We start from the raw sequence: 27467 nt of genomic DNA, 5'->3' as shown, positions 1-27467 counted from the left end.
GGATGATTACACCAGAGAGGGTACCGAATAGATTCACAAGGACATTGGGGGAAATTGAGAACTTTAGCCATGAGGAAAGACAGGGCAGGCTGGTTTTGTTTCTTTCGGAATTGGGGAGATTTAATTTAAGATGTATAAAATTTTTAGTGGTCTAGATAGAGTGGATAGAAAAGACCTATTTCTATTAGCAGGGAAGTCAATAATCAGGAGGCATTGATTTAAAAGTAATGTGGAAGGGTTAAAGGGGAGTTAGGCAGATTTATTTTCACCCAGAGGGTAATGGAGTCTGGAACTCATTGCCTGAAAACTTGATGGCAGAGAAACCCTCATCTGCTGACACTTTAGTCCTGAGGGAACTTTTTTTATATTCTTTTGTAGGATGTAGGGTTGCTAGAAAGGGCAGCATTTGTTACCCATCCCAGAGTGTCCCTGAACTGGCTGGCCTGTTAAGTCATTTCAGAGCACACTTAATAGTCAATCACATTGCTGTGGATCTGGAATCACATGTAGGCCAGGTGAGGATTGCAGATTTCCCTCCCTAAAGGACATTATCGGACCAAGTGGGTCTTTTGCAACAATCAAGGGTTGTTTCATGGTCATCAAATGACAATAGCTTTCAATTCCACTAGCTACCACAGTAGGATGCATTAGCCTAGGCCTCTGGATTACTAATCCAGTGACGTTTACCAATACAGCACCAGATCTCCAACAATATCAAAGTCTGAAATGAGACATCCACCTGCTGAGGTTCTGTAAAGATCTCTTCTGGTGTCCTAGCCACCATTCACCCCTTAACAAAACTATCCAGCTATAATGGCTCTTTGTTGTTTTGGGATCTCGTCGTATGCAAACTGGCTGCTGCCTTTGCATAGGTCACAATACCATAACATTGTTCAAATGATAAGGAGCTAGAGGAAAATCACACTGAATTCAATATGCTTTCCCTTCGGATGTGCTTTTTGCATTGATCAGAAAGTTGAGAGTTTAAAAAAAAATTCTAAACTCGGAAGTTTTGACCAAAAAAAGTCATCACCACAATTGTTAACTCTTCTCTCTTCACAGATGCTGTCTGACCTGTACTTCCCGTTTTAATTTAAATTGATCTCATTTGCCATTTATGGGACTTAACTAAATGGAAACGATCTGCCACATTTCCACGCATCGTAATGATTGATCTTCAAAAGTAATGTACTAGCCGTTAAATACTTCAGGGTGTCACGATAAAATGGCAGTTGCTGTAGAAATGGAAGATCTTTCTTTAAATTTAATTTATCACCTCAAACTGTTCATCTTTATCACCACCAATGATGGAACTGTGATCACAAGCACTTCAACCCCATGTTATTCATCTCAAAATACTCTCTTCCAGACACAACAAGCTCTGAAGGACAAAACCTTTAGATGTGTTCAACCCAGATGACCTTTTCAGTGCAAGTAGATATGTCTGATGGTCCTTAGCATGGTGGAAGGAAATAATTACAATACAACTGCATAAAAATGGCCTTCATCACTGCACTTCACTAAAGTTCTGGTGACAACAACACTGCATAAATAATACCGCTCAGTGACCGGCAGTTGTACAACAGTAGGGTGAGAATAATTTATGAAACTAACAACACTTGAGAATCTAGATAAGAGAGTCCAGGATTCTATTTTAAGATCCTTCATGTGTGAGAAAGTGCTCTTGCTCTATTTTCAAGTCAGTTTTCAAAAATCTTTTGAGTTAAGATAAAATTTTTGTTCTCAAAGCAGTGAATCATTAGTGCCAACAATAAAATTAAGTCAAATCAAATTTGGTATGAAGAACAATGTTCCAAACACCTATCGCCTTTTCATTTACTCCTGCATTAAAAGCTTTAAAGACACTGAATCATTTGTCAAACACGAGAATCATTGTTCTAAACATTTATAAAGATTGTATTTCAAGTAGAAGTCATACAGGTGTAATTAATGAGTCAGGATCTTTAGACAGCCAAATGTATATACTAAGTATTAAATATTTTAAACACTTGAATAACTATAAAATTAAGAGCATCTACCTACAAAATGTTGATAGGAATCAGTTGAGGAAATCAGTAAAAAAAAAGCACGAGGACAGAAACAAACACTGATAAATTTCACTGCAAACAGAACCGGTTTATTTGTGGATTGCAGATTGAGTTGGTTTAAGCTTTTTAAACATCAGTCCTTGTGCTATGACTAAAACTGTGAATGTAAATTTTAGAGCCACTTCCAGAGACATGATGCTGAAGCAGGTCATTGAATTAGGACAAGACCACGGAGGCAATTGAAGGGCAGGAATGTTGAAATTGATTCATGGAGGCACAAGGAACCAACAGAACCTGGTTTGGACCACGGCAATGAAAGTGCAAGTAGGTAAGCAATGCCATTCTTCACAATTTAAACTTTATGAACACTGAACGTGTTGGGGCCAGTTCAGAAATCATTTCAAATGTAAGGGGCTTTTAAAAACAAGTGCTAAAATTAAGTCTCTGAAAGGAAGAGTAAGGTCTGAAATAGATAATATCAAATGATAAAAAGATCGTGCTGAGAAATACAGATGTAGAGAAACAAAGTTCAGTATTGAATATAATGCACTTTACCAGTTAAAGATTTTTTAAGTTTAAAGTTTATTTATTAGTGTCACAAGTAGGCTTACATCGAAATGGGCTTACATTCAAGGCTTGCAATGAAGTTATGTGAAAATCCCTTAGTTGCCACACTCCGGTGCCTATTCGGGTACACTGAGGGAGAATTTAGCATGGCCAATGCACCTAACTGCAAGGAACCAGAGATGGCAGGTGGAAATGACCGATGCAGTGGAAGGCAGTGGTATTTATGGGCTCTAAGCCAATTGGTGAGGCTGAAGCCAAGAAAATATGAAGTCAAGCATAAATATTGTTTCTTATCCTATGCTTCTTGATTCTGTCATCGAGCAGATGCACAATTAAAAGAATTGAGGAAAGGACTGACATCAATTATGACGGTATAATTTGAGGATTTATGCTATTCTGTCAGGACAGCTATGATTGGAACCAGGAGAGAAAGCAACATGTGAAGGTAAGCCCATGAGAAAAGTTCCAGGAGGATACAACGTCCAGCGGAATTCAAGATCAAGTTCACGAAGAATGACAAAACCATGGTCAAATAGGAGATGACATTTATAACTTTAGAGCGATTCAAAAAAATAGGAGAGTTATGACATAAGTATAGCTGAAAGAGAGAGAGAGAAAACAAAGTATATCAGAAAATAGAAACATAAAAAGATAGGAGCAGGAAGCCGCCATTTGGTCTATCGTGGCTGATTGTCCAACTCAATAGTCTAATCCTGCTTTCTCCCCACAAATTTTGATCCCATTCGCCTCAAGTGCTATATCTAGCCACCTCTTGAATACATTCAATGTTTTGGCATCAACTACTTCCTTGGTAATGAATTCCACAGGCTCACCACTCTTTGGATGAAAAAATGTCTCCTCATCTCAGTCCTAAATGGCCTACCCCAAATCCTCAGACTGTGACCCATGGTTCCGGCTTCCCCTCACCATCAGGAACATCCTCCTAGCATCTACCCTGTCTAGCCCTGTTAGAATTTTATAAGTCTCTATGAGATTCCCCACTCCCCAACTCATTTGTCTGAACTCCAGCAAAAACAATCCTAACTTGTTCAATCTCTCTTCAGATATCAGTTCCACCATCCCCGGAATCAGCCTGGTAAACTTCACCGCATTCCCTCAAGAACAAGAATATCCCTCCTCGGAAAAGGAGACTAAGACTACACAAAATATTATAGGTGTGGCCTCACCAAAGCCCTGTATAATTGCAGCAACACATCCCTGCTCCTATACGTGAAACCTCTTGCAATGAAGGTCAACATATCATTTGCCTTCTTTAGTGCCTGCTGCACCTGTATGCTTAGCTTCAGTGACTGATACACAAGGACACCCAGGTCCCGCTGCACTCTCCCAATTTACAGCCATTCAGGTAGTAATCTGCCTTCCTGTTTTTGCTTCCAAAGTGAACAACCTCACATTTAGTTGTACTGGGTATAACTATATACATATATGTTATATATATACACTGGGTAACATTTGTTTTTTTGAAAATCCTGTAGATCTTACATCATATGAACAAAAAAATGCTAATGCTGGACATGCACTTGCATTTTTGCTAATATAAGAATAACTACTGCACCAAAAAATTGAAATGTGATGCTCAGATATTTTAGAAACTTGATAATCTGTCATGCAAATTAAAAGTCCTTTTTTCTGTTATTGGTTTGACCTAAACGTGCTTCAAACAATCCTGCAAGTCTAGATTTGACAATTCAAATAATAATATCACAGAACAAACACCTAAGCTAATTACATCTTTATAAGTCCTTTGGCTAATTATGTCTTTACAAGTCCTTCAGAAGTAAAAACATAAGAAATAGGAGCAGAGGTACGCCAACTAGCCCTTCGAGCCTGCCCTGCCATTCAATAAGATCATGGCTGATCTGAAGTGGATCAGTTCCACTTTCCTGCTTTCTCCCCATAACCCTTAATTCCCTTGTCTATCAGAAATCTAAGTGCATCCAGCAATTAGTGGATCCTTTTTCAACACACTTTGAAGCAATCAATTAAAAGTAGTAAAATGGCAGATAGAAAAAGGTAGCAAAACTTAAAAACTTCTTGGAAATGTTACCTTGAATTTAAAATGCTCACCAGCCAAGGTTGCAGTTGACTGTCTCTTCTTCTCTCCCCAGCCCCCTCATCAACTCCATAGCTTTTCTGTTCTTTTTTGGAATGGACTGAACTATCCTCCAATGGGTTCAATTTAATTGCAGACATGTCTAGCCTGGACAATCCAGACAGCTGCCATCAAGTTCTCAAGCATTTCTGAAGGCATAACAGGCTAAGGGGGCTGAATGATCTCTCCTATTCCCCCCACCCACCAGCTCATATTCCCTCACAAAAATATTTAGCTGACAAGAGCATTACACGCAATTCTAAATTATGGAATAAAAATAAAATATTTGTAAACAATTTACATTCATGAATTCCCAAGAAAGAGGTTGTTTAATCATGATTACATGCACTGCAATAAGACTGGGACTATGTGTATAAAGAATTTAAGAAAAACAATTTAGAAGTAATAGTGGCCTAAACTCTCAGCAACTGACAGTTCCAATACATTATCATTTTCTACTGCGGTATGGATCGAGCACAGTCTGTACATTTCACCAAGTTTCAATGATTCCTATCTAGAGAATCAAGAATCTTCACTCTTACCTTCAAATTCCTCTACTGCCCTGGCAATTTTCAATTACATGTCCCTGCTCATACAATGCATTCCTCCAGAGCTGACCCACTTCTCATAACCTATTCCATCACTGGCATCCAATGTTTAAGCTACTGTGTTCCAGCATTGAAAAAAAAATTCCTAAACACTCTTTTTGGACAGTGCATTTTTGCTTTTCACCCTTCCTCTTTCAGTCTGCTGCTTGGCCACCACTTGATATCCACTCCCATCAAGAACTCTGCTCTCTCTCTCCCTCTCTGTCCATTGGAAAAGCTACTCAAATGTGAGAAAGCGAAATCACTCGCTTTGAAAGAAGCAAATTCTTTTTAAAAGCTGAGTGACTCAAAAACATTGATATTTAAAGGGAGAGGGGAATCTTTGTATACAAATTACAAAGTTAATATGCAGGTAACAAACAAGGCAAATGGTATGTTGGCGTTTATTGTAACTGGTGTTCAGAGTACAGTAGGAAGGAAGTCTGGCTGTAACTGACTTTGGCAAGATCAGAACTGGAGTACGGTGTAAAATTTGGTCTCGTTAACCAAGGAAGGATACCGGCACCCAACAGAACCCCACCCCACCACACCCTACTCCTTTGGTGCGGTCCTATACACACACCGCCCACTCCTACAGTGCCCCATGTCTGTTTTCTTTTATCCTGAGAGTTGATCACCCTGCTAGTGAACTTTTGTTGCATTCCTCTAAAACAAGGACACTAAGACAATCAGGGGATGAGGGGACAGGGCAGCAAGTGGAACTGATCATAGAATCCCTACAGTGCAAGAGGCCACCATTTGGCCCATTTAGCTTGCACCGACAATGATCCCACCCAGGCCCTATTCCCACAAGTGTACGTATTTACCTGCTCATCCCGACACTAAGCAACGATTAAGCATGGCCAGTCAACCTAACCCACACATCTTTGGAGTATTGATGTAGATGTTCAGCAATGACCTTATTGGCAATGTAGCCCTGATGGGATGTATGGCCTTCTCTTGCTCTGTTATTATTTCTTCAATGCCAGTGAATAATGCAAAACATTATTTTGCCAAGACCAGAACTGGAAATATGGTGTAAAGTTTTAGTCTCCTTAACCAAAGAAGGATATCAGCACTCAACAGCACCCCACCCTACCACATCTTGCTCCATCTGTCCTGTACGCACCACCATGTTTTCCATGTTGTCCATTAATTCTCCCCTCTGACCCCCACAGCCTCACCACTAAGTATCAGCGCCCAGTGATCCAAACAATGTTGTACATTGCCAGCCCAAAGCTGAAGACAATTTACAAAATAGACAGCCATAAACAACAAGAAGCAGGAAGTTAAAATATTCCATGCTACACAGAAAACAAAATTCTAAACAATATTTGCAATCACCATACAAGCTTCTCCTGCATCAGAAAGGCCAATTAATTGACATCTGGATGTCCCTGGGAGCAAATATACTCCAGTTGATTCCAAAAAAAATCTCCATGTTTGCATCTAAAATATATTCAAAAAAATAAATAAATTACAGCAGAAGAATTTTAATTTCCAACAACAATTAGATTCTAGCTGACATTGGGTGCGAATATTATTTACTTCTTTCTACACGGGGAGTACACTTCATGGTCTTTAAAGTAAAGGTTGAATTAAACAATTCCACTGCCTATCCCCAAACAACAATGAAAAGATCAGTCCCTATGACATGGCATTATAACTACATGATTCTTGTCAAATATTTGCAATGTTTTGCTTTCATATGTCACATTTCAAGTATTTACTTGAAACTAGCGCCACACATCTTTACATTTGATAACGTTAGTCCTATCTAAATTCCAATTAAGGCATGAACAATTATCGTTCAATATCACGGATACGAGCATGTGATATCTGCTACAGCAAGATGTCACGTGCTGGAAGATAAAGACTAATAGTTGAAAATTTTCAGCATTACTGAACACTAAAATCCTCTGACATAGGGACCTTATCGTAATTGTCTGCTATAATCATGGGGCAAACCGTGAAACTCTAGTAATCTTGGTAATCAGTTATTGTGATAGTCTCATTTTGTGGCAAATGCTTCAGTTCTCACCAGTGCGCTCCACACATCGGATTTAATTTAACTTTTTTTTAAAAAATTACCTTTATTGTTTTGTGGCTCTGGGAGTTTCTCTTTTTCTCCTTTGGCTTTACCTGTACAAAACACAAACATACTCATGAACTGAATACTCTAGCCATAGCTTTAGTGCATCTGCAGTTTGTGTCACATAAGTTTACCTTGATACATGCATGCATTCCTCAATTAAAAATAACAATCTGGGATTTAATAACTATTCTTCAAATAATTGTATATTTAGCATTTTAGGGAAGGACCTTATGGTAATCTACTACACGTGAGGGAAAAGATCTTAAATTTGAGAACCCAGTCTAATATTGGTTTATTGACACTGATAGAATGTTACTTGTTTTATTATGATAAAAGGTTAATAATTTTCACATCTGACAGACGTTTTTCCCGAGGCACACATGCAAATGGAGAATGTTCATTCAAATCTGCTAACATGACAGAAATAGGTCCAATGGTGTAGATAGAAGTTACCTACATTAAGTTTTTTTAATATTTGTGTCACAAGTAGACTTACATTAACACTGCAAGAAGTTATTGTGAAAATCCCCTGGTGGCCACACTCCGGCACCTGTTCGGGTTACACCGAGGGAGAATTTGGCATGGCCAATGCACTTAACCAGCACGTCTTTCAGACTATGGGAGGAAATTGGAGCACCCAGACGAAACCCATGCAGACAAGGGAAGAACATGCAGACTCCGCACAGACAGTGACCCAAGCCGGGAACTGAACCTGGGTCCCTGGTACTGCGAGGCAACGGTGCTAACCACGATGCAATCCCGTTAAAAGGGAGAATGGCCAAAAAGATATGTATGCAGCAAATTTCTGACATCAGTATCAATTCATTTTTGTCTTTAGTCTGTGCGTTTATGTTATATCATCATTGCTGGGCATAAAGTTGATTCCTCCAAGCTGTGGATGGTGGCCAGCAGAAAGATTTCAAGAGAGAAAATGCAAGGAAAATAAAGTTGCAGGAATGGCAATGGAAACCAACTTTAAAACATTATGTAGAAAGAAAAGTAGGCAAATGGCCCCCTGCTGTGCAACAATATCAATTTCTAACATATTATACAGTAATTGCAATAGGTGCTGTGCTTATTTTAATTGATTTATTAGTGTTACAAGTACATTTACATTAACACTGCAGTGAAGTTACTGTGAAAATCCCTAGTCACCACCCTCTGTAGAAGGAAACCGGAGCACCATGGACGAAATCCACGTAGACATGGGGAGAACTCCACACAGCCAGTAACCCAAGCTGGGAATCAAACTGGGTTCCTGTGCTAACCACTACACCTGCACTCATCAGATGGAAGTGAGGTACTGGCAATGCCAATGGATGATTGCATTGTACCAACTTTTAAACCTCAATTATGCAGTTTTGAGCTTTGAATCTTAAAACTACAGGAAACTGGGAAAGGGGCAGGGGTGATGAAAAAAGGTGGAGATGCAAAGCTAGGAAAATATTAATGTCTCTCTTCGTGGGCAGCAAGAGAACAGCCTTACAAAGGGCTCCTTGTCCTCCCAGATATTTATAGCAGATGCATGGGGCAACAACAAGGAGAGAAAATTGAGATGTCAGGAAGGTCTCAGTTTTAAAATAATGCAATCTTAACTCTCAGGTTCAAATCATAATCTCAAGGCAGCTGTATCTGATCTTTCTTGTTTAGGATGTTTATGAATCCACTACAGTTTTAAAAACACTCAAAAGTTACAAAGCCAATGCTCACACAGGGCCGGCCAAACTCAAATCCATTCCTTGCTTGTTCAATAAACCTAATTTAAAATGAATCCAATTCATGGTCCCCGCAAGGGAGGCAAACAAGATCGAAGCTGTCAGGATGAGGCATTGCATCCCATCTTGGGCTTGATTTGACAACACTTGAAATTAGCCAAAAGACCTTTTCACATCGTATAGCTGGTTTCCTAGTAACCTGCTGATGGACAGAAAGAAAAATTCAACCTCACTTGATGTCACCCATATTTATTACTATTTCACCGACAGTATCCAATCCAGCACACCAACCCACCATGCTCAGGTACAACTCTGAAATAAGTGTTTAAAAAACATATGCATGTAATTTATAACAGCTCCAGTCATGTTCTTAAAAACAAAATCAAGCTTCAAGGTTTTATCAAAACTGAATTGCACATTCGTAATCCATTATCCTTTTTACTGCATATAACTGGAAATTCACACTGGTTATGCAATTCAGCAAATTACGCTGCACGTGCAAGAGTATAAAATTCAGGGCATTTAAACAGAGCAAAGTTACACACCAGCTGTTCACAAATTTGAAGAAAATAGGGTGATGGAATGGCAAAAAGTTGAAGATGGCTGCTGGGTATGATTTGTTTTGTGCGTCATGCCTCCCACGAGAGATATTTCAAAAGAGATACATGCTGTACAAATCTGACTGGCCCGGATTTTGCTGTAATAATTACTCAGTGAGGCTATCAGCTCTCACTGCTATTGAAGTGTAAATTGGATGTCAATTTCCACTGACCACACATACAGGGTTAAATTTGGAAATTTTGCACGTCATCTTTGTATATGTTAATTGACTTAACGACAATCGTTTAGTCCATTTTCCACTCCAATAATAAGTGATTGAACACAGTGCCTCAGGATCAAGACTAGAGGGGTGGACCAGTGGTAGTGGAGCTGCTTTCGATTTGGCAGACCAAGACATGTAATCACACTACAGTCATTGCGAGTAGAGTCCTTGTAGCATTGTGCTTCCTCACAGAACTACAATCTTTTCCTAAATTCAACATGCATGCAGAAAGTAAAAAGACAAAGTGCTGGAAATATTGAGGTGGTCTGTCTGGAGTCAAAACTGATTCTTCTTCAGAACTGCCTATTCCGAAAGCAACAATGTTTTGGGCGGCACGGTAGTTAGCCCTGCTGCCTCAAAGCGCCAGGGTCCAAGATTCAATCCCAGCTTCAAGTCGCTGCCTGTGTGGAGTTTGCACTTCTGTCCATGTCTGCGTGGGTTTCCTCCGGGTGCTCCGGTTTCCTCCTATTCTCCAAAGATGTGCAGGTTAGGTGGATTGGCCATGCTAAATTACCCCTTAGCATCAGGGGACTTGCGGGATAAATAAGCAGGGTTATGGGAAAGGGCCTGGGTGGAATTGTTGTCAGTGCAGACTCAATGGACCAAATGGCCTACTTCCACACTGTAGGGATTCTGTGATTCTATGAAAAGTCACATTTGACTCAAAACGTTCTGTTCCGCTCTCCACAACGGCTGCCGACCTACTGAGAATTTCCAGCACTTGCAGTACTTTGCTTTCATTTTATATCTAAAAGAAGTTTCTGTTTCTGTTTGCCAGACTAGTGCACATTTTTTTTAAAAACAAAACTGAACACCAGCCGCCGTCGTAAACTTGCTGTTTCTGCATCTAGTTTCTATCTCAGGTCCAAGCTCTGCCAGTTTTAGAAAGGGAAAACCAATGCATTGTAAAAAAAAATCACAATTTTTACATAACTGTCACATTCTGTCCACATAATCATCTCACTTAGCACTGCATATAATTACACAATTCCACATCTGTAACATTCATAATCATATATTCATAATGATATGTTACATCTTGTGGTAAATGTCAAAACCATAAAATACGATCTGACTGGTAACTCTGAACTTAAATGTGAGCCATCAGACCAGTTTCACAGATGAAGCAGCATCAGTCATTTAGTGGAAAAGACAAAATGTCAACAATACAACAAAGATCTTCAGGTAGCACCTTCCAAACACACAACCACATCCACCTAGGACAAGGACAGCGGATACGTGGGAATACCACCACCTGCAAGTTCCCCTCCAAGCTACTCACCATCCTGATTTGGGAATATAATCGCTGTTTCTTCACAGTCGCTAGATCAAAATCCTGGAATTCCCTCCCTAACGGCATTGTGGGTCAACCCATAGGACATGGACTGCAGTAATTCAAGGTGGCAGCTCACCACCACCTTCTCAAGGGTAACTAGGGATAGGCAATAAATGCTCCCCAGCCAGTGATGCCCATGACCCACAAATGAATAAAAATTCTTCAAATCAACACAAAAACAAGGTTAACATGGGGCACAAAAACGTCCATTAGTTTCACATACCCCTTGGGTCAAACTGAAACAAAATTATTCTCCCCAAAAATTACTTGTATGTTGCTTTCCAAAATGAAATGCAGGAATTTATTTTCTGGTCTACAACTCGTAGCTGTAGGACTCATGAATCTCCTCATGCTCATCGGGCATCGCCTACAGTCAAAGTACAATATTACCACAGGAAGGAAAGAAAGCAAAGACTCAAGACATTATTTAAATGCAGACAGCCACACTTCTTCCCCAAACAGCAGTTCAAGAGCATCAGTGACAGATAATAAAAATGCCTTCACAGAACTGAGATCTTTACGATTACGAAATGGTTTGACAGGATGGACACAGACGTTTTGTGGAGGCTGCCTCGCTAAATATTTTTAAGAAGCGGGTTGATGGGTTCTTGATAAGAGAGGGGATTAAGGGTTATGGGGAGAGGGCGGGAAAGTGGAACTGAGCCACAACAGATCAGCCATGATCTTATTGAATGGCGGGGCAGGCTCGAGGGGCTGGATGGCCTACTCCTGCTCCTATTTCTTATGTTCTTATGTTCTTATGTTTTCATTGTTTTCCTGAAAACCAAAGGCCATCAATAGAAAATTAAAAACAGGAAATGCAGAAAATAGACAGTAGGACTGGCAGCATCTGCAGAGAGAGAGAGAGAGAGAGGGCGAGCATTTCGGATCTGTGACATTTCACAAAAACTAAAGAAAAGTTAGAAATATAAACGGAAAATGCTGGCAAATCTCAGCAGCTCTGACAAGCATCGGTGGGAAGAGAATAGAGCCATCGTTGAGTTTAGATGACCCTTCGTCATCTAGACTTGAAATGATGGCTCTATTCTCTCTCCACAGATGCTTGTCAGAACTGCTGAGATTTGCCAGCGTTTTCTGTTTTTGTTTCAGATTCCAATGTCTGCAGTATGAAAAAGGGGGTAGGGTGCAGGACAGATTATGTGATAAGAGGCTTCATGGTTCAAAACCACAGGGCGTGGTCATAGGACAAGACACAAAATAGGTGCCAAAGAATGTGTTTTTTTTGTCCCATTACTATTCTCTGTAGCTTTATACCATGAAATCTCTTGTAATTTAATCTGTCCTGACCTTCTGCTCCATTACAGACCTTCCCATCTGTTCTATCCACCTTGCTCAAAACCAATTACATTTCTCTGTTTTCTCAGTTCTGATGTAAGAGTGCAGACCTGAAACATGTGCTCCACTCTCCACATACGCTGCTAGACCTGCTTAGTGTTTCTTGAATTTGTTTTTAATTTCCAATTTCCAGCATCCACAGTATTTTGCTTTTGGCCAGTCATGTAAGATAGTAATCAGCAAATCCAATACAGAATTCAGGAGAAACATCTTTGCCCAAAAAGGTGATATCAGTCCAAAGGTGTGCAGGTTAGGTCCATTGGCCATGCTAAGTTGCCCCTTAATGTAAGGGGGATGAGCAGGGTAAACATGTGGGGTTAACGGGAAAAGAGCCTGGGTAGGATTATTGTTGGTATAGCCTCAATGGGTCAAATAGGGATTCTATGAATATGGAATTGAGTACCAAAAGGAGTCAAACAACATTTAAGGGAAAGCTAAATGAGTACAAGGAAGGACTAGAAGGATTTCTGACAGGGTTAGATACAGTGGGATGGGAAATGGCTTGTGTACAGTATACATACCAGCACAGACCAGTTGGACCGAATGGCCCATTACTGTTTTGCAGATTATATGTAATTCAATAAAAGAGAGTTTTGGTATTTAGTGCAAAACACTGCTGTACCTTTAGCTTAGCCCTTTCCATCATACATGCTAAATCACTGTCAAATTTATAATTGAGAAACATCACCTCCTATTTGTTTTGGTTCCTTACTTTGGTGTTATCAAGGGAACTGACTGGCTCAGTGAATATTGTTTTTTGTTCGTCTGTGTCATTATTTGGCACAAACCACCAGTCTTATTAAAACCCATTTGCTTTATCACCCTATGCTAATTGCAGCCCCGATTTTGTTGGCAGCACAATAAACAAATGCAGCATCGCTGTCACCAAAAGTAGCAAGCCCTACCTAAAGTAATGGCTTTCAGTGGTTTCTTCTGAGTCAACGGCATGAATCCCATAAGGTCTGACACGATCAAGCAGATGCAGATAATTGGCTCAGTACCTCCTGTTTCTGGCTCATTAAACACAATCAATCCAATGGAAAAAAAACATGCCAGACGAATAAATATCTGGGTTGCGATACCATTGGATTAACAGTTGTCAGATCATCAATGGGTGCTGTCAATGGCAAGAATATCATGCATCTTTTGTCAACGCACTTAAAAGTTGATAGCACTACATATTTAATCAGTGGGCGTAGCTAAAAACAGCCCATTCTACAGCAACATTTTGCGTTGCAGATCAGAGCCTGATAGAAGTCTACAAGATTATGAGGGGCATGGACAGAGTGGATAGTCAGAAGATTTTCCCCAGGGTGGAAGAGTCACGTTCCAGAGGGCACAGGTTTAAGGTGTGAGGGGCAAGGTATAAAGTAGATGTACGAGGCAAGTTTTGTTTTACAAACACAGAGGATGGTGGATGCCTGGAACTCGCTGCTGGGTGGAGGTAGTGGAAGCAGATACGATAGTGACTTTTAAAAGGGCATCAGGACAAATACGTGAATAGGATGGGAACGGAGGGATATGGTCGCCAGAAGGGTAGGAGTTTGAGTTCGAGTTCAGTCGGGCAGAATAGTCTGTGCAGACTTGGCGGGCCGAAGGGCCTGTTCCTGTGCTGTAATTTTCTTTGTTCTTTGTGCAGATAAATTCACTGCTCAAAAAGAATCACTTCATTTTAAACATAGAAAAGGGAATGTCACCACATGGATAGGTTCTGATTGGCAGTATTCCTGGAACAAGGAGAAATAAATGTGTTCCAAATTCTGCAGGTCTCTGCTGAAAATGTTCCACTGCAGATATAGATAAATGTCACAATAAATTCATTGAGGGGGAGGCAGTAGTATTATCACTGGGCTAGTAATCCAATGACCCAGGATAAACCTCTGTGGACGTGGGTTCAAATGCCACCACAGCAGATGGTGTAATTTAAATTCAATAAAAACATCCTAAATACCTAATGATGATTATGAAAACACTGTTGATTATCATAAAGATGACTTCTATCCTTCCCTGGTCTGGTCTACATGCAATTCCAGCAATGCAGTTGACTCTTAAATGCTCTGTCCCACTGACAGGACAGAACTAGCAGAAATAGCAGCACTGAGGTATACAACGGGGTGGGGGAACTGCCCTTGGAGTCCTTAACTCTTCAACTCTGTTGATGAATCTGTACTCCTCCATGTTGAACACTACTTAAAGGAAGCACTGAGGGCGACAAGGGCACAGAATGTAACCTGAATGGAGACTTCAATGCCCATTACAAAGAGTGACTTGGTAGTGCCACCACAGATTGAGCTGGCCAGGTGCTCAGACATGATTGATATATGGAGTCTGCAACAGATGGTGTGGGCAAGAGGGAAAAACATACTTGACCTTATCCTCAGTTGCATCCGCCCATTACAGTATCGGTAGGAGTGGCCTTGTGGAGAGATATTAAGGATACTCTCCATTGTGTTGTGTGGCACTATCACCATGCTAAAGGAGACAGAGTTTGAACAGATCTGGTAATTTGAGATAGAGCACCAATGCAGTGCTGTAGGTCATCAGGAGCAGACTTGGACTCAACCACATTCTATAATCTCATGGCCTGGCATAACCTCTGCTCCATACCATGACTGCCAAACCAAAGGATCAATTTGGTGAAGCTACAACACAAGACTAGGCTAGACATAGAGGATCAGTAAAATGAAGGAGATAGTCATCGATTTCAGGAAACCCAGTGGAGGACATGCTCCTGTCTACATCAACGGCGAAGTGGCATGGTAGCATAGTGGTTAGCACTGCTGCTCCACAGTTCCAGGGACCTGCATTCGATTCCCGCACGGGTCACTGTCTGTGTGGAGTTTGCATGGATTTCCTCCGGGTGCTCCAGTTTCCTCCCACAGTCCAAAGGTGTGCAGGTTAGGTTGATTGACCATGCTAAAATTGCCCTTAGTGTCCTGAGATGCATAGGTTAGAGGGATTAGCAGATAAAAGATATGGGATCTGGGGAAGGGCCTGGGTGGGTTTGTGGTCAGTGCAGATTCAATGTGCCAAATGGCCTCTTTCTGTGATGTAGGGTTTCTATGATTTCTATGAAGTGAAAACGGTCGAGAACTTCAAGTTTCTAGATGTTCAGATCCCCAACAATCTGCCTTGGTCCCTCCATACCGATGCTTTTAAGAAAGCCCACCATAGCCTTCTGAAAAAGTAGAGGCAAAGGAAAATTTGGCATGTCCATCACGACGGTCACAAACGTTTACAGATGCATCATAGAAAGCATTCTTTCGAGATGCATCACAGCTTGGTATGGCTCCTGATCTGACCAAGGCCGCAAGGAACGACAAAAGGTCATGAATATACCCCAGTCTATCACGCAAAACAGCATCGCATCCATTAACTCCGTTTACACTTCCCGCTGCCTCGGAAAAACGGGCAGCATAACCAAGGACCCCATGCATCCAGATATACTCTCTTCCATCGAGAAAAAGATACAAAAGCCTGAGAACACATACCAACTGACTCAAGAACAGCTTCTTCCCTGCTGCCATCAGACTTTTGAATGGATTTATCATATATTAAGCTGATCTTTCTCTTCACCCTATCTGTAACTGCAACACTATATTCTGCACTCTATCCTTTCCTTCTCCCCTATATGCTCAACGAACAGTATGTTTTGGCTGTTTAGTGCGCAAGAAACAATACTTTTCACTGCATCCCAATACAAATCAAAGACCACTTGTGTGCCAAACAGTACAAGTAATATACAGAGCTAAGCAATTCCACAACCAACGGATCGGATCTAGGTCCTGCAATCCTGCTGCATTCAGTCATGAATGGTGGTGGATAATTGTACAACTCACTCGAGGTGGAAGTTCCACAACTATCCCCATCCTCAATGATGGAGGGGCCCAGCACAACAGTGCAATAAATAAGGCTGAAGCATTCACAACAATCTTCAGCCAGAAGGACCAAGTAGATGATTCACCCCTTTTCCGCTGGAGGGCCCCACCATCACAGACACCAGTCTTCAGTCAATTCAATTCACTTCACAAGATATCAAGAAATGGCTGAAGACACTGCAAATTTTCCTGCAAAAGTACTCAAAAGTCTTTTGTTCCAGAATTTGCCACACCTCTAGTCAAGCTGTTCCAGTGCAACTATAACACTGGCAACTATCTGGCAACATGGAAAATTGCCCAGGTATGCCCTGTGCTCAAAAAGACAAGTCCTACCTGGCTGATTACTGCCCTGTTAGTCTATTCTCAGTCATCAATAAAGTGATGTAAAAGGGTCATCAAGCAGCATTCATTGAACAATAATCTGCTCACTGAGGCTCAGTTTGGATTCTGCCAGAACCATTCAGCTCCTGACCCGATTACAGCCTTGGTTCAAATCACAGACAAAAGAGCTGAACTCCAGAGATGAGGCAAGAGTGACTGCCCCTTTACTGGTTGGAGTCATACCTGGCTCAAAGGAAGATGGATATGGCAGTTGGAAGTCAGTTATCTCAGCTCCAGGACATCACTGCAGGAGCTCCTCAGGGTAGTGTCCTAGGCCCTAACCATTTTCAGCTGCTTCATCAATGACCTTCCCTCCATCATAAAGTCAGAAGTGGGGATGTTCACTGAAAACTGCACAACGTTCAGCATAATTCACAACTTCTCAGGTACTCCATCAGTCCATGCCCAAATGTGGCAAGACCTGAACAATATCCAGGTTTGGGTTGACAAGTGGCAAGTACATTCATACCACACAAGTGCTAGGCAATGATCTCCAACAAGAGAGGATCTAACAATCTCCCCTTGAGATTCAATGGCCTAACTATTGCTGAGTTCCCCCACTTTCAACATCCTAGCAGGTTACCATTGACCAGGGGAAAGCTGCCTTCGCCTCCTGACTCCCTAATCTGCAATCTGTCCATCTCTGCAAGGCACAAGTCAGGAGTGTGATGGAATGCTCTCCACTTGCCTGGATGATTGCAGCTCCAACACTCATGAAGCTCGACATCATCCCAGACAAAGCAGCCCACTTGATTGATACCCCTGCCATAAACATTTACTCCCTCCACCATCGACAAACAGTGGCAGCGGTGTGTACCATCTACAAGATGCATTGCAGGAACTCACCAAGGTTCCTTTGACAGCACCTATCAAACTCATACCTACCACCAGCTAGGAATCAGATATTTACCAGAAATCAATCCACCTCTGCCTTAAAAATATTTAAATCTCCTTTCACTGTCTTTTAAGGAAAGATTTTGAAGATTCACAACCCAGAATTCTGCCACACTTCCACTCTAAATAGGTGGCCCCTTATTTTTAAACAGTGATCCAAGTTTTAGATTCTCCCACAAGAGTCAACATCCTCTCCACATCCACCCTGCCAAGACCACCCAGGACCCAAAAGATTTTGATCAAGTCACCTCTTACTCTAACTGCAGCAGATACAAGACTAGCTTTTCCAACCTTTCCACACAAAACAACTTACCCTTTCCAGGTGTTAGTCTGGTAAACTTTCTGTGAACTGCTTCCAACTCATTTACATTCTTCCTTAAATAAGGTGACCAATACTATACACGGTACCACAGATGTGGTCTCACGCATGTTCTGTATGACTGAAGCATAACCTCCTTACTTCAGTATTTCATTCCCTTCAGTAAACAATAGCATTCTATTAGCTGTCCTAATTTGATGCTGTACCTGCATACTAGCTTCTTGCAATTCATTTACTAAAACACTCAGAGCCCTTTCTAATGCAGGTCTCAATTTTACTTCTAAATGGCTCCACTTAACATCTCTAAACTCTAATGTAGCATTCCTAAAACAAAATATATTTGAGGAATTTATAAAGGAATTTTACACTCCAGGTTGAGCGATCATAGGGTAGTTCTAAAGACAATATACATGTGCCTATCCAACAATATTTAAAGGTATCTATTGTTGTTGCTTTTTCATACTTCCGTTCTATTATGTGGTTTATTGCACAATGACTAATCTAATGATCTAGAATCTCAACTCTCTACTACATCAAGACTGCACCTCTTCCACAAAATAACTTCACCTATCCTTGATAGCTCATCCTAGATCGTTCTGCTGAAACAGCAAACTAATCAGATGAGAAAGTCATAAGAGGCAAACCAAATCCTTAATGCCCCCATTCTGCTCATTCGTACTTTTCACTGCTATATTTTCTTTTTACTTCCTACCATTATCTCACTTCCTTTCAAAGAAATCTTGCAACAATAGATTTGCAATAGCCACAGTGAACATTATCTGTGCAGACTATCGATGTACATTTTGCCACCTACTGTGCAATTGGATGGAATTTCTGTTCAAATTATTGCAGTTCAAACACATCAAAATCTATGACAGCATAAAGCCAAGAAGTTCCATCAGCAGTACTTCTATGTTCTCGTAAACACCATAGCATAAACTAATGTGTTGATTCAACAATGGCTTGCCGTAGCCTTGTACACAAATATCGCTTTCTTGCAAAAATAGGTTTGGCTGGAAAATAATCCAAGATGGTCAACCCAATAAATTTGAACTCATTTGGTTGTAAGGAAGCTTTATGCCATTAAGTACACCAAGCCCAATGTATCTTTTTTAATTTACTCATGGGTTGTGGGTATCACTGGCAAGGCCAACATTCATTGTACATCCCTAATTGTCCTTGCTACCTTCTTGAACCACTGAAGTCTGAGATGAAGGTACACCTGAAGGGGCTGTGCTCCGAAAGCTTATGGCTTCTGCTACCAAATAAACTTGTTGGACTTTAACCTGGTGGTGTTGTGAGACCTCTTACTATGAAGGTACACCTACAGTGCCGTTAGCTGCAGACTTCATACAATGGTTACAAGTACAGGAGACCATTTGGCCCATTGTGCGCCTGCCAGTTCTCTACAAGACCAATTTAGTAAGTGTCATTTCTCCACTTTTTCCCCTGCAAACAATTCCTCTTCAGATCATTATCAAGTTCTCTTTGGAAAGCCTTGATTAAATGTACCTATATCACATTCCCAGGTGGTGCATTCCAGTTCCTAAATACTCACTGTGTGAAAAGGGCTTTCCTCACCACCATTCCTTCTTTTTTCGATCATTTAAAACTGTTGTCCTTTGGTCTCAATCCTTCTGCCAACGGGACAGTTTCTCCTTATCCACTCTGTCCAGACCACTCATGATTTTGAACACCTGTATTAAATCTCCTTCTTGGAGAGGAGAACATCAAGAGAACAGTCCTGCTTCTCCACATTCCAGGATTTTGGATCAGCAGGGATAAGAAACAGCAATATATTTCTAAGTCAGGATGATGTGTTAGATGGGGAATAATTTATTGATGGTGGTATTCTCACGCATTTTCTGCCAAAAGAGAGTTTGGGAGGTGCTGTCAAAGAAGCCTCGAGATTTGCTGCATTATATCTTGTAGATGATACATGTGACAGGCACAGTGCACCAGTAGTGGATGTTTAAGGTGGTGAATGGGGTGTTAACCGAGCAAGTAGCTTCATCCTGCATCGCATTGGGTATTGGAGCTGTATTCATCCAGGCAAGTGGAGAGTACTCCATCACAATCCTGATCGATGCCTGATGGTAGGCAGACTTCGAGGTTCCTCACTGCAAAATTCTCAACGTGACCTGCTTTTGTAACCACAGTATGTATCTAGTTAGTCCAATTAAGCCTCTGGCTTTTTACAGCTTGCAAAATCAAAAGATTCAGACTGCAACAGTACAGTTTTGCTTGTTCTTAGAGAATGTAAATTCTAATACCTAACTCATGCTAAACTTCATTTTATTGCCCCACATTAACTTTAAGAAAAGATAAATTCGCTCATTGTTTTTAAATGTTACATATAAAGCTATCCCTATGAAAGAATAATGACATGCATAACCATGAAGGGAAAAAGTTCAGATGATAAAAAGAAATATGAAGAATGAAAAATTATTCTGCTGAAACACAAAGAAAATATTTTTATTTTGTATGTCAGTTTTATCATACAAAAAACAAAACGTGGATGCTGGAAATCTGAAATTTTGCCTTCCATGCCCCTTGTCCTATTTCTGTTCATGTTTGATGCCAACACTTACTTATGGTGTACAACTGAAGGAACAAATTTTGACTGTTTCCTAGCATGCACCATCATACGCTCTCCTTCCGTTTCAAATGAACGTAAGGTGATCTGCAATGGGTGCTTTGGGTTAACTACAAACTTTGATCACTTGAGGAGTTTGGAAATGAATTTTCTAGAAGTTTTCTTCTCTTCTCTAGGGCAGCATGGTGGCACAGTGGTTAGCACTGCTGCCTCACTACACCAAGGACCCGGGTTTGATTCCTGGCTTGGGTCACTGGCTGTGCATAGTCTGCACGTTCTCCTTGTGTCTGAGGGAGTTTCTTCTGGGTGCTCCGGTTTCCTCCCACAGTCCAAAAGACATGCTGGTTAGGTACATTGGCCATGCTAAATTCTCCCTCAGTGTACCTGAGTAGGTACCGGAGTGTCGCGGCTTGGAGATTTTCACAGTAACTTCATTGCAGTGTTAACGTAAACCTATTGGGGGACACAAAAAAATTTTCAACTTTTCTATGGTTTCTTGCCTGTAGAAAGGAGGGTGTGGTCAAGGGTGAGGCAGGAAGGGGTAGGCAGCTTTCTTTATTCTTTCATGGGATATGGGCATCACTAGCAAGGCTGTTAGATGAACTGAGTGGCAGTTAAAAATCAACTACATTGCTGTAGGTCTAGAATCACATGTAGGCCACACCAAGTAAGGACTTCCTTTCCTAAAAGAGATTAGTGAATCAGATAGACTTTATGACAATCAACATTGATTTCATGGTCATCATTTCACTTTTAATTCCAGCTTTTTTATTGAATTCAAATTTCACCATCTGCCCTGGTAAGTTTAGGTCTGTACTCTTCCGCGTTACAGTGAGGTCGAAGAAGAAACGTTAATTGTGAGCACCATTTCAATAATTAAATAGGATATGGGAACAGAGGTACAAACTGATAAGCAGCACGACCATGACCATTTTAGGAAGTAATTCTTCAAAGAGTGATATAACTTGGGATGGTCTTACAGGTGAGCTGGCAAAGACTGAAATTATTCACGAGACAATTATGTGCGGCAATGGAGGGAAATGGAAAAAGTGGGGGAAATCATGGGGTTTCTATGGAATGAGACGGACTTAAAAAGGGAATCAGTAACAGAATGTTGTGGCACAATTTGTGGCTCTGAAACCAACTGCACCAACTGATTTGTCCTTCTTTGCCAACTATGGCAGGTCATTTGATTTAATTTATTACTGTCACACGTATTAACAAACAGTGAAAAGTATTATTTCTTGCACGCTATACAGGCAAAACATATCGTTCATAGAGAAGGAAATGAGACAGTGCAGAATGTGTTACAATCATAGCTAGGGTGTAGAGAAAGATCAACTTAACGCAAGGTAAGTCCTTTCAAAAGTCTGACAGCAGCAGGGGAGCTGTTCTTGAGTTGGTTGGCACGTGAACTCAGACTTTTGTATCTTTTTCCCGATGGAGAGAGAGAAAATATTTGTAAAAATATTTAGAAATGTTTTGAGACCATGAAAGCTCAGAAACAAAAGGTTTTCAGTTACTTTTAATAGTAACTTAATTATGGCAAAGTTAGAGGTTCTGGCCTATTTATTTACACTGATCCAAGTAAATATTGGTAGCTCTTCTCCACCACCCCAACTCCAACACTGACCCCCCCTCCAAAAAAAAACTTTTCTTTCTAAGCAGCAGAATTCTAAGTAGGTCAATCAGATTTTCCATGTAAACAGTTTAATCTCCACACAGTGTGGCAATACATCAAATCAAATGCATTATGACACAATGCTCAGATGCAGTTTTGTGTCCACGACTGCGTACAAAGCAAATTCCAGGTTTCGAGTATGAACGAGAGACCAACAGCTTTGCCCCAAAGGGCGAGACTAAAGAGAAAAGATTTTAAAAATAAAACCTGTAAGCCATCACTTTCCATAATATCTTGGCAGAAAGATCGAAAGCACACTGGTGAAGAATTGAGGGTGGGCAGTTCATGCACAACTGATGTACGGTGAGGGGGGGAAATTTGGAAAATAGTTCACAAATAAAGCAATCGCTCCAATTTCCAACATCATTTAAAATATGTACATGCAATCCTATCTTGTGAAAATTGTGTCTTTCTGCTCAGATTATCCAGCAGTGACAGACTTAGCTCCAAGGTCATTGTGTACTGCATTTGTGAAGCAACTGCCTTGAGCATTCAACTTCATACTTTATACCATGGATAGATGGAAAATCATTCTGTAGTCTGTGACAATGAGGTCAATGTCCTGAGTTCTCGCACTGAAGATGAATTACCCCAAAGTATGTTTCTAAATTGGCCCAAGATTTTGTCTAACTACTTCCAAGAGGTCCTGTGACAGAAGGATTGGTGGATGGTGTCACCGTCCTCCATCATGTCTAGATAGGATGAAACATTTGGTCTCTCTGTGCTTCATACATTCTTTTATAGTAGAAATCAACAGATTTTTATGACACAAATGAAAATTATTCAAACATATACCTGCTGTCTAAAGGAATATCCAGTTAGCCTCAGTCCTCGACTCATACATACCCTGTTAAAATATTCATCTACTTTTTTGAAAGTTGCTGTGGATCCTGCTTCCAGCACTGTTTCTGGCAGGACAATGCATCTCATGAAATCTTGTGTTATAAATAATCCTTTGAAGATATTAAATTGTTGTCTGCAAGTTACCAATTCACTGACCCCAATGGAAACAGCTTTTCATAAGAACATAAGAAATAGGAGCAGGAGTAGGCCATCCAGCCCTTCGAGCCTGCCCCGCCATTCAATAAGATCATGGCTGATCTGTCGTGGCTCAGATCCACATTCCCACCCTCTCCCCATAACCCTTAATCCCCTCTCTTATCAAAAACCCATCAACCCGCATCTTAAAAATATTTAGCGAGGCAGCCTCCACCACCTCAACGGGCAGAGAATTCCAGAGATTCACCACCCTTTGAGTGAAGAAGTTCTTCCTAAACTCCGTTCTAAACCGCGCCCCCCCCCCCTTTATTTTGAGGCTGTGCCCCCTAGTCCTACTGTCCTGAGCGGGAAGAGTCTCTCCACCTCTATCCTATCCATCCCATTCATCATCTCATACGTCTCAATGAGATCTCCCCTCATTCTTCTAAACTCGAACGAGTACAAGCCTAGTTTATTCAGCCTCTCCTCATAGCTCAACCCCCTCAACTCCGGCATCAGCCTAGTAAACCTCCTCTGCACTCCCTCCAAGGCCAAAATATCCTTGCGTAAGTACAGCGACCAAAACTGCACACAGTACTCCAGCTGCGGCCTCACCGATGCCCTATACAGCTGCAGCATGACCTCCCTACTTTTATATTCAATCCCCCTCGCTATGAAGGCCAGCATCCCATTTGCCTTCCTGACCACCTGCTGCACCTGCAGGCTGGGTTTTTGCGACTCACGCACAAGGACCCCGAGGTCCCTCTGCACCATCGCCTGCTGCAGTTTTTCACCCCATAAGTAATAGTCCTTCCTACCATTATTCCTGCCAAAGTGGACTACCTCGCACTTGCCAACATTAAATTCCATTTGCCATTTCCTGGCCCATTCGCCCAGCCTATCTAGATCCTTCTACAGACTCTCCACACCCTCTGCGCAATTTGCCGTTCCACCAATCTTGGTGTCATCAGCAAATTTCGACACCATACACTCGGTTCCCTCCTCCAGATCATCTACATAAATGGTAAATAGCTGAGGCCCCAGCACCGACCCCTGGGGCACTCCACTCGTCACCAACCGCCAAACCGAATAGCACCCATTAACCCCCACGCTCTGTCTCCTATTTGACAACCAATCCTCTAGCCACGCTAACACCCTACCCCCAACTCCATGCCCCCTTACCTTCTGCAATAACCTCTTGTGAGGTACCTTGTCAAACGCCTTCTGAAAATCAAGACAGACCACATCCACCAGCTCTCCTCTATCCACCGCCCTAGACACATCCTCATAGAACTCCAATAAATTTGTCAGACACGACTTCCCCTTAATGAAACCGTGCTGCGTCTGCTCTATCAAGCAATTCCCCTCAAGATGCCTCGCTATTTCCTCCTTGATGACGGATTTTCCCAATTTATCTCATCACCCACTAACAATTTTCATTCCAACGAAATGAGCTTGAGTTTTGCCAGCTTTCCTCAGAACTAAAGATTCCCATCCTGTATCATCTTTGGGGATCACTGCTGTACCTTTATTGTACTAACATCACTCTCAGTACATCACTCAACACCAATCCCTAAATGGGCATGATAGTTTCCATAAGTAATTTCAATTTCTAATTTTACTTTTAAAACCAATTTTTATTTGGTCCCATTCTTTCTCCTGGAGTCTTGTAGCTTTGGGTTTGACTAGGAATCTTGCATGTGGGACCTTTCCAACAGTCCCAAGAAACTACAGAATACTATTTCCACATTAAAGTATTCAACAAGGTTAAGAGAGCTTAGCTAGCAGGATCATCCTATTCTAAATTTATTCTACCAGGTTACATTATTGTTGTACAAGTACTACTCCTTAAATTAGCCTGTGACTAGCTATTAAGGCAAATGGACCAGTTGTGGTCTTGGTCAGTTTCCTCATCCTTTTAAATAGAGGATCAACTTGACTTGTGTCCCAAAGGTGCCCCCACGTTAATAATCAGATCTCTCAAAATTTCCACAAATAACCTATGGAATTTTTTAGTTGGTACCACGAAGCCACTCCTTTCACACAGACTTCCAAGACCCCAAGGATATCAAATGTACTGCAGTACAAAATTTGAATAGCAAGTTAGTGTAATTCTGTGGAGTAATAACTTCTAGAAAGCCTTCACTAAATATTTAATTATTTTATAGCCAGGATCAGTGATATTACTTCAGAATTCTAACTTCCTCACTCACTACTCCTTTAGCCCCTAAGAAATGAGATAAAGGCCATTCAGCCCATTGTATTTGAATGTTGAAGTGAACTCAATCATGGCTGATTGATCTCAACTTCACCTTCCTACTTTCCCCATTTCCCCTAATATCCAAATCTCTGTCTTGAAAGTATTGAGTATCCACACGCTTTAAGTGAAAACATTTTTTTCTTTATCTCAATGCTAAGTGGGCCACACTTTATTCTGAAGTTGTGAGCCCTCAGTATAGATTCCCCAGTCCTTCCAGCATCTGCCATATCAAGCCTGTAAGAATTGTATATGTTTTTAGGAGATCCATTTTTCATTCTTCAAAATTCTAGAGAATGTAGTGCCTGGTCCACTTGTTGTCTCCTCAAAGGCCAATCCCCTCAACTCAAGAATCAGACTATATGAATAAAAACATAGACTAAATATGATAGAAAAACTACAGCACAAACAGGCCCTTCGGCCCACAAGTTGCGCCGACCTTATCTCCACCTACTAGGCTTACCTATAACCCTCAATCCTATTAAGTCCCATGTACTCATCCAGAAATCTCTTAAAAGACCCCAACGAATCTGCCTCAACCACCACTGACGGCAGCCGATCCCACTCACCCACCACCCTCTGAGTGAAAAGCTTACCCCTGTCATCTCCTCTGTACCTACTCCCCAGCACCTTAAACCTGTGTCCTCTTGTGGCAGCCATTTTAGCCCTGGGGAAAAGGCTCAGAGTCCATGTGATCAATACTTCTCATCATCTTATACACAATTAAGAACCAATAGTTGGAATACAAAATAGACTAATCAAATTGAACTGTGATTCAGGGGAGTATAAGAACACGATAGATGGATCAATTTTATTTCAATAATTATTGAGGTAATGGTGGAAAGGCACATCTCGCTGTTTATGTAGAAACATGTAGAAGACCTGTTCTGCAATAGCAAACATGTTTTTTGACTAGCTTCTGGTAAAGAAACAGCACGTACCCTACACATTGCTGGTGCACAATTGTGTTTGCTCACATTCCCCCCTTGATAAATATTCAAAGTGATACGAGTTTTCAGCTCTTTACCACTTACTTGGTGCACTTTATTCTGGAGGCCAACAAATCTCTAAGTATTTTTTCAACAGAAAATATTAAAGTAGTTGGTGTTGTTAAAAGATTCTGCTCAAATGTTTATAACTTTTCATCAGAATTCCCTCTGAATCCACAGTTTGTCACTCCATCTTCAGTTTTCCTGACCACTTTGGAATTCTGAAATAAAGCTGACAAAATGCAGCTAGTGTGACTGTTTGGCGTACATCCTACTTTTTCATACAGGTTGGAGTTCTGAAGATTTCAAATGAACAATTTGAATTGCCCAATAAAGCATCCAGGAGCAGTACAAGATACTGGGAAGGATACTTTTGCTGTGACATCTTTAATTCACAATTGAACAATTCTTATGTTCTTTCCGGAGCTCTCCCACTCTCTTTTCCTTGTAATCCTTGCACCATTTCTTTACTTCTTATTCTTACTTAATTGCCATCCACCTTGAAGATTGCTCATTTAATTTGCATGTGCTTATCTTGAATGATTTGACACTCTTTTCTTTGTGTTAATTATAGTAGATAACCAGCAAAAACAAAACATACACACACCAACACTGACATCAAATGTGAAGCAGTCACAGAATTCGATGAGTAACATTCTGCCTCTCCAGAAATATACTCAATCACAAAAATATATTCAGTCACAAAAGTATTTCAAATTAAACTTCTAGGCTGGGTGAACCTGTTTGCTCAACAGGATATTACAAGCATTCACAGGTTAATTCTGTTCTTTACCATCATCACCCCATCCTGTCATACTCCACAGTTTAATCAAGTATGCAGAACTTAACATAAT

The 27467-nt window shown here is 41.0% G+C and overlaps 2 protein-coding genes across 5 annotated transcripts in view; one reads left to right on the top strand and one right to left on the bottom strand.

Annotated features, from left to right (window-relative positions):
- The window catches only part of akap10 (A kinase (PRKA) anchor protein 10), a 95224-nt gene that overhangs the window by 61827 nt on the left and 5930 nt on the right, over nt 1-27467 (bottom strand). For 3 of the 4 annotated variants that reach the window (XR_013889295.1, XM_080210863.1, XM_080210864.1), the window contains exon 2: nt 7407-7457. The exons of the other annotated variant lie outside the window; for it this stretch is intronic. Coding sequence is in view for 2 of the 3 variants with exons in the window: in XM_080210863.1 (XP_080066989.1) it covers nt 7407-7457 (51 nt within the window). In the remaining variant the exon portion in view is untranslated. The remainder of the gene's footprint in view (nt 1-7406; nt 7458-27467) is intronic. 4 annotated transcript variants of the gene reach the window in all.
- Nucleotides 3052-27467, top strand: part of lhfpl7 (LHFPL tetraspan subfamily member 7) — a 319194-nt gene continuing 294778 nt past the window's right edge. The window contains exon 1 of the mRNA XM_080210867.1: nt 3052-3060. The gene's annotated coding sequence lies outside the window, so the exon portion shown is untranslated. The remainder of the gene's footprint in view (nt 3061-27467) is intronic.

The sequence above is a fragment of the Carcharhinus amblyrhynchos genome, chromosome 23 (assembly GCF_965287045.1).
Source record: "Carcharhinus amblyrhynchos chromosome 23, sCarAmb.v2.hapA, whole genome shotgun sequence".
In the NCBI taxonomy this organism is placed as follows: Eukaryota; Metazoa; Chordata; class Chondrichthyes; order Carcharhiniformes; family Carcharhinidae; genus Carcharhinus; species Carcharhinus amblyrhynchos.
This window is presented reverse-complemented; position numbering and strand designations above follow the sequence as displayed.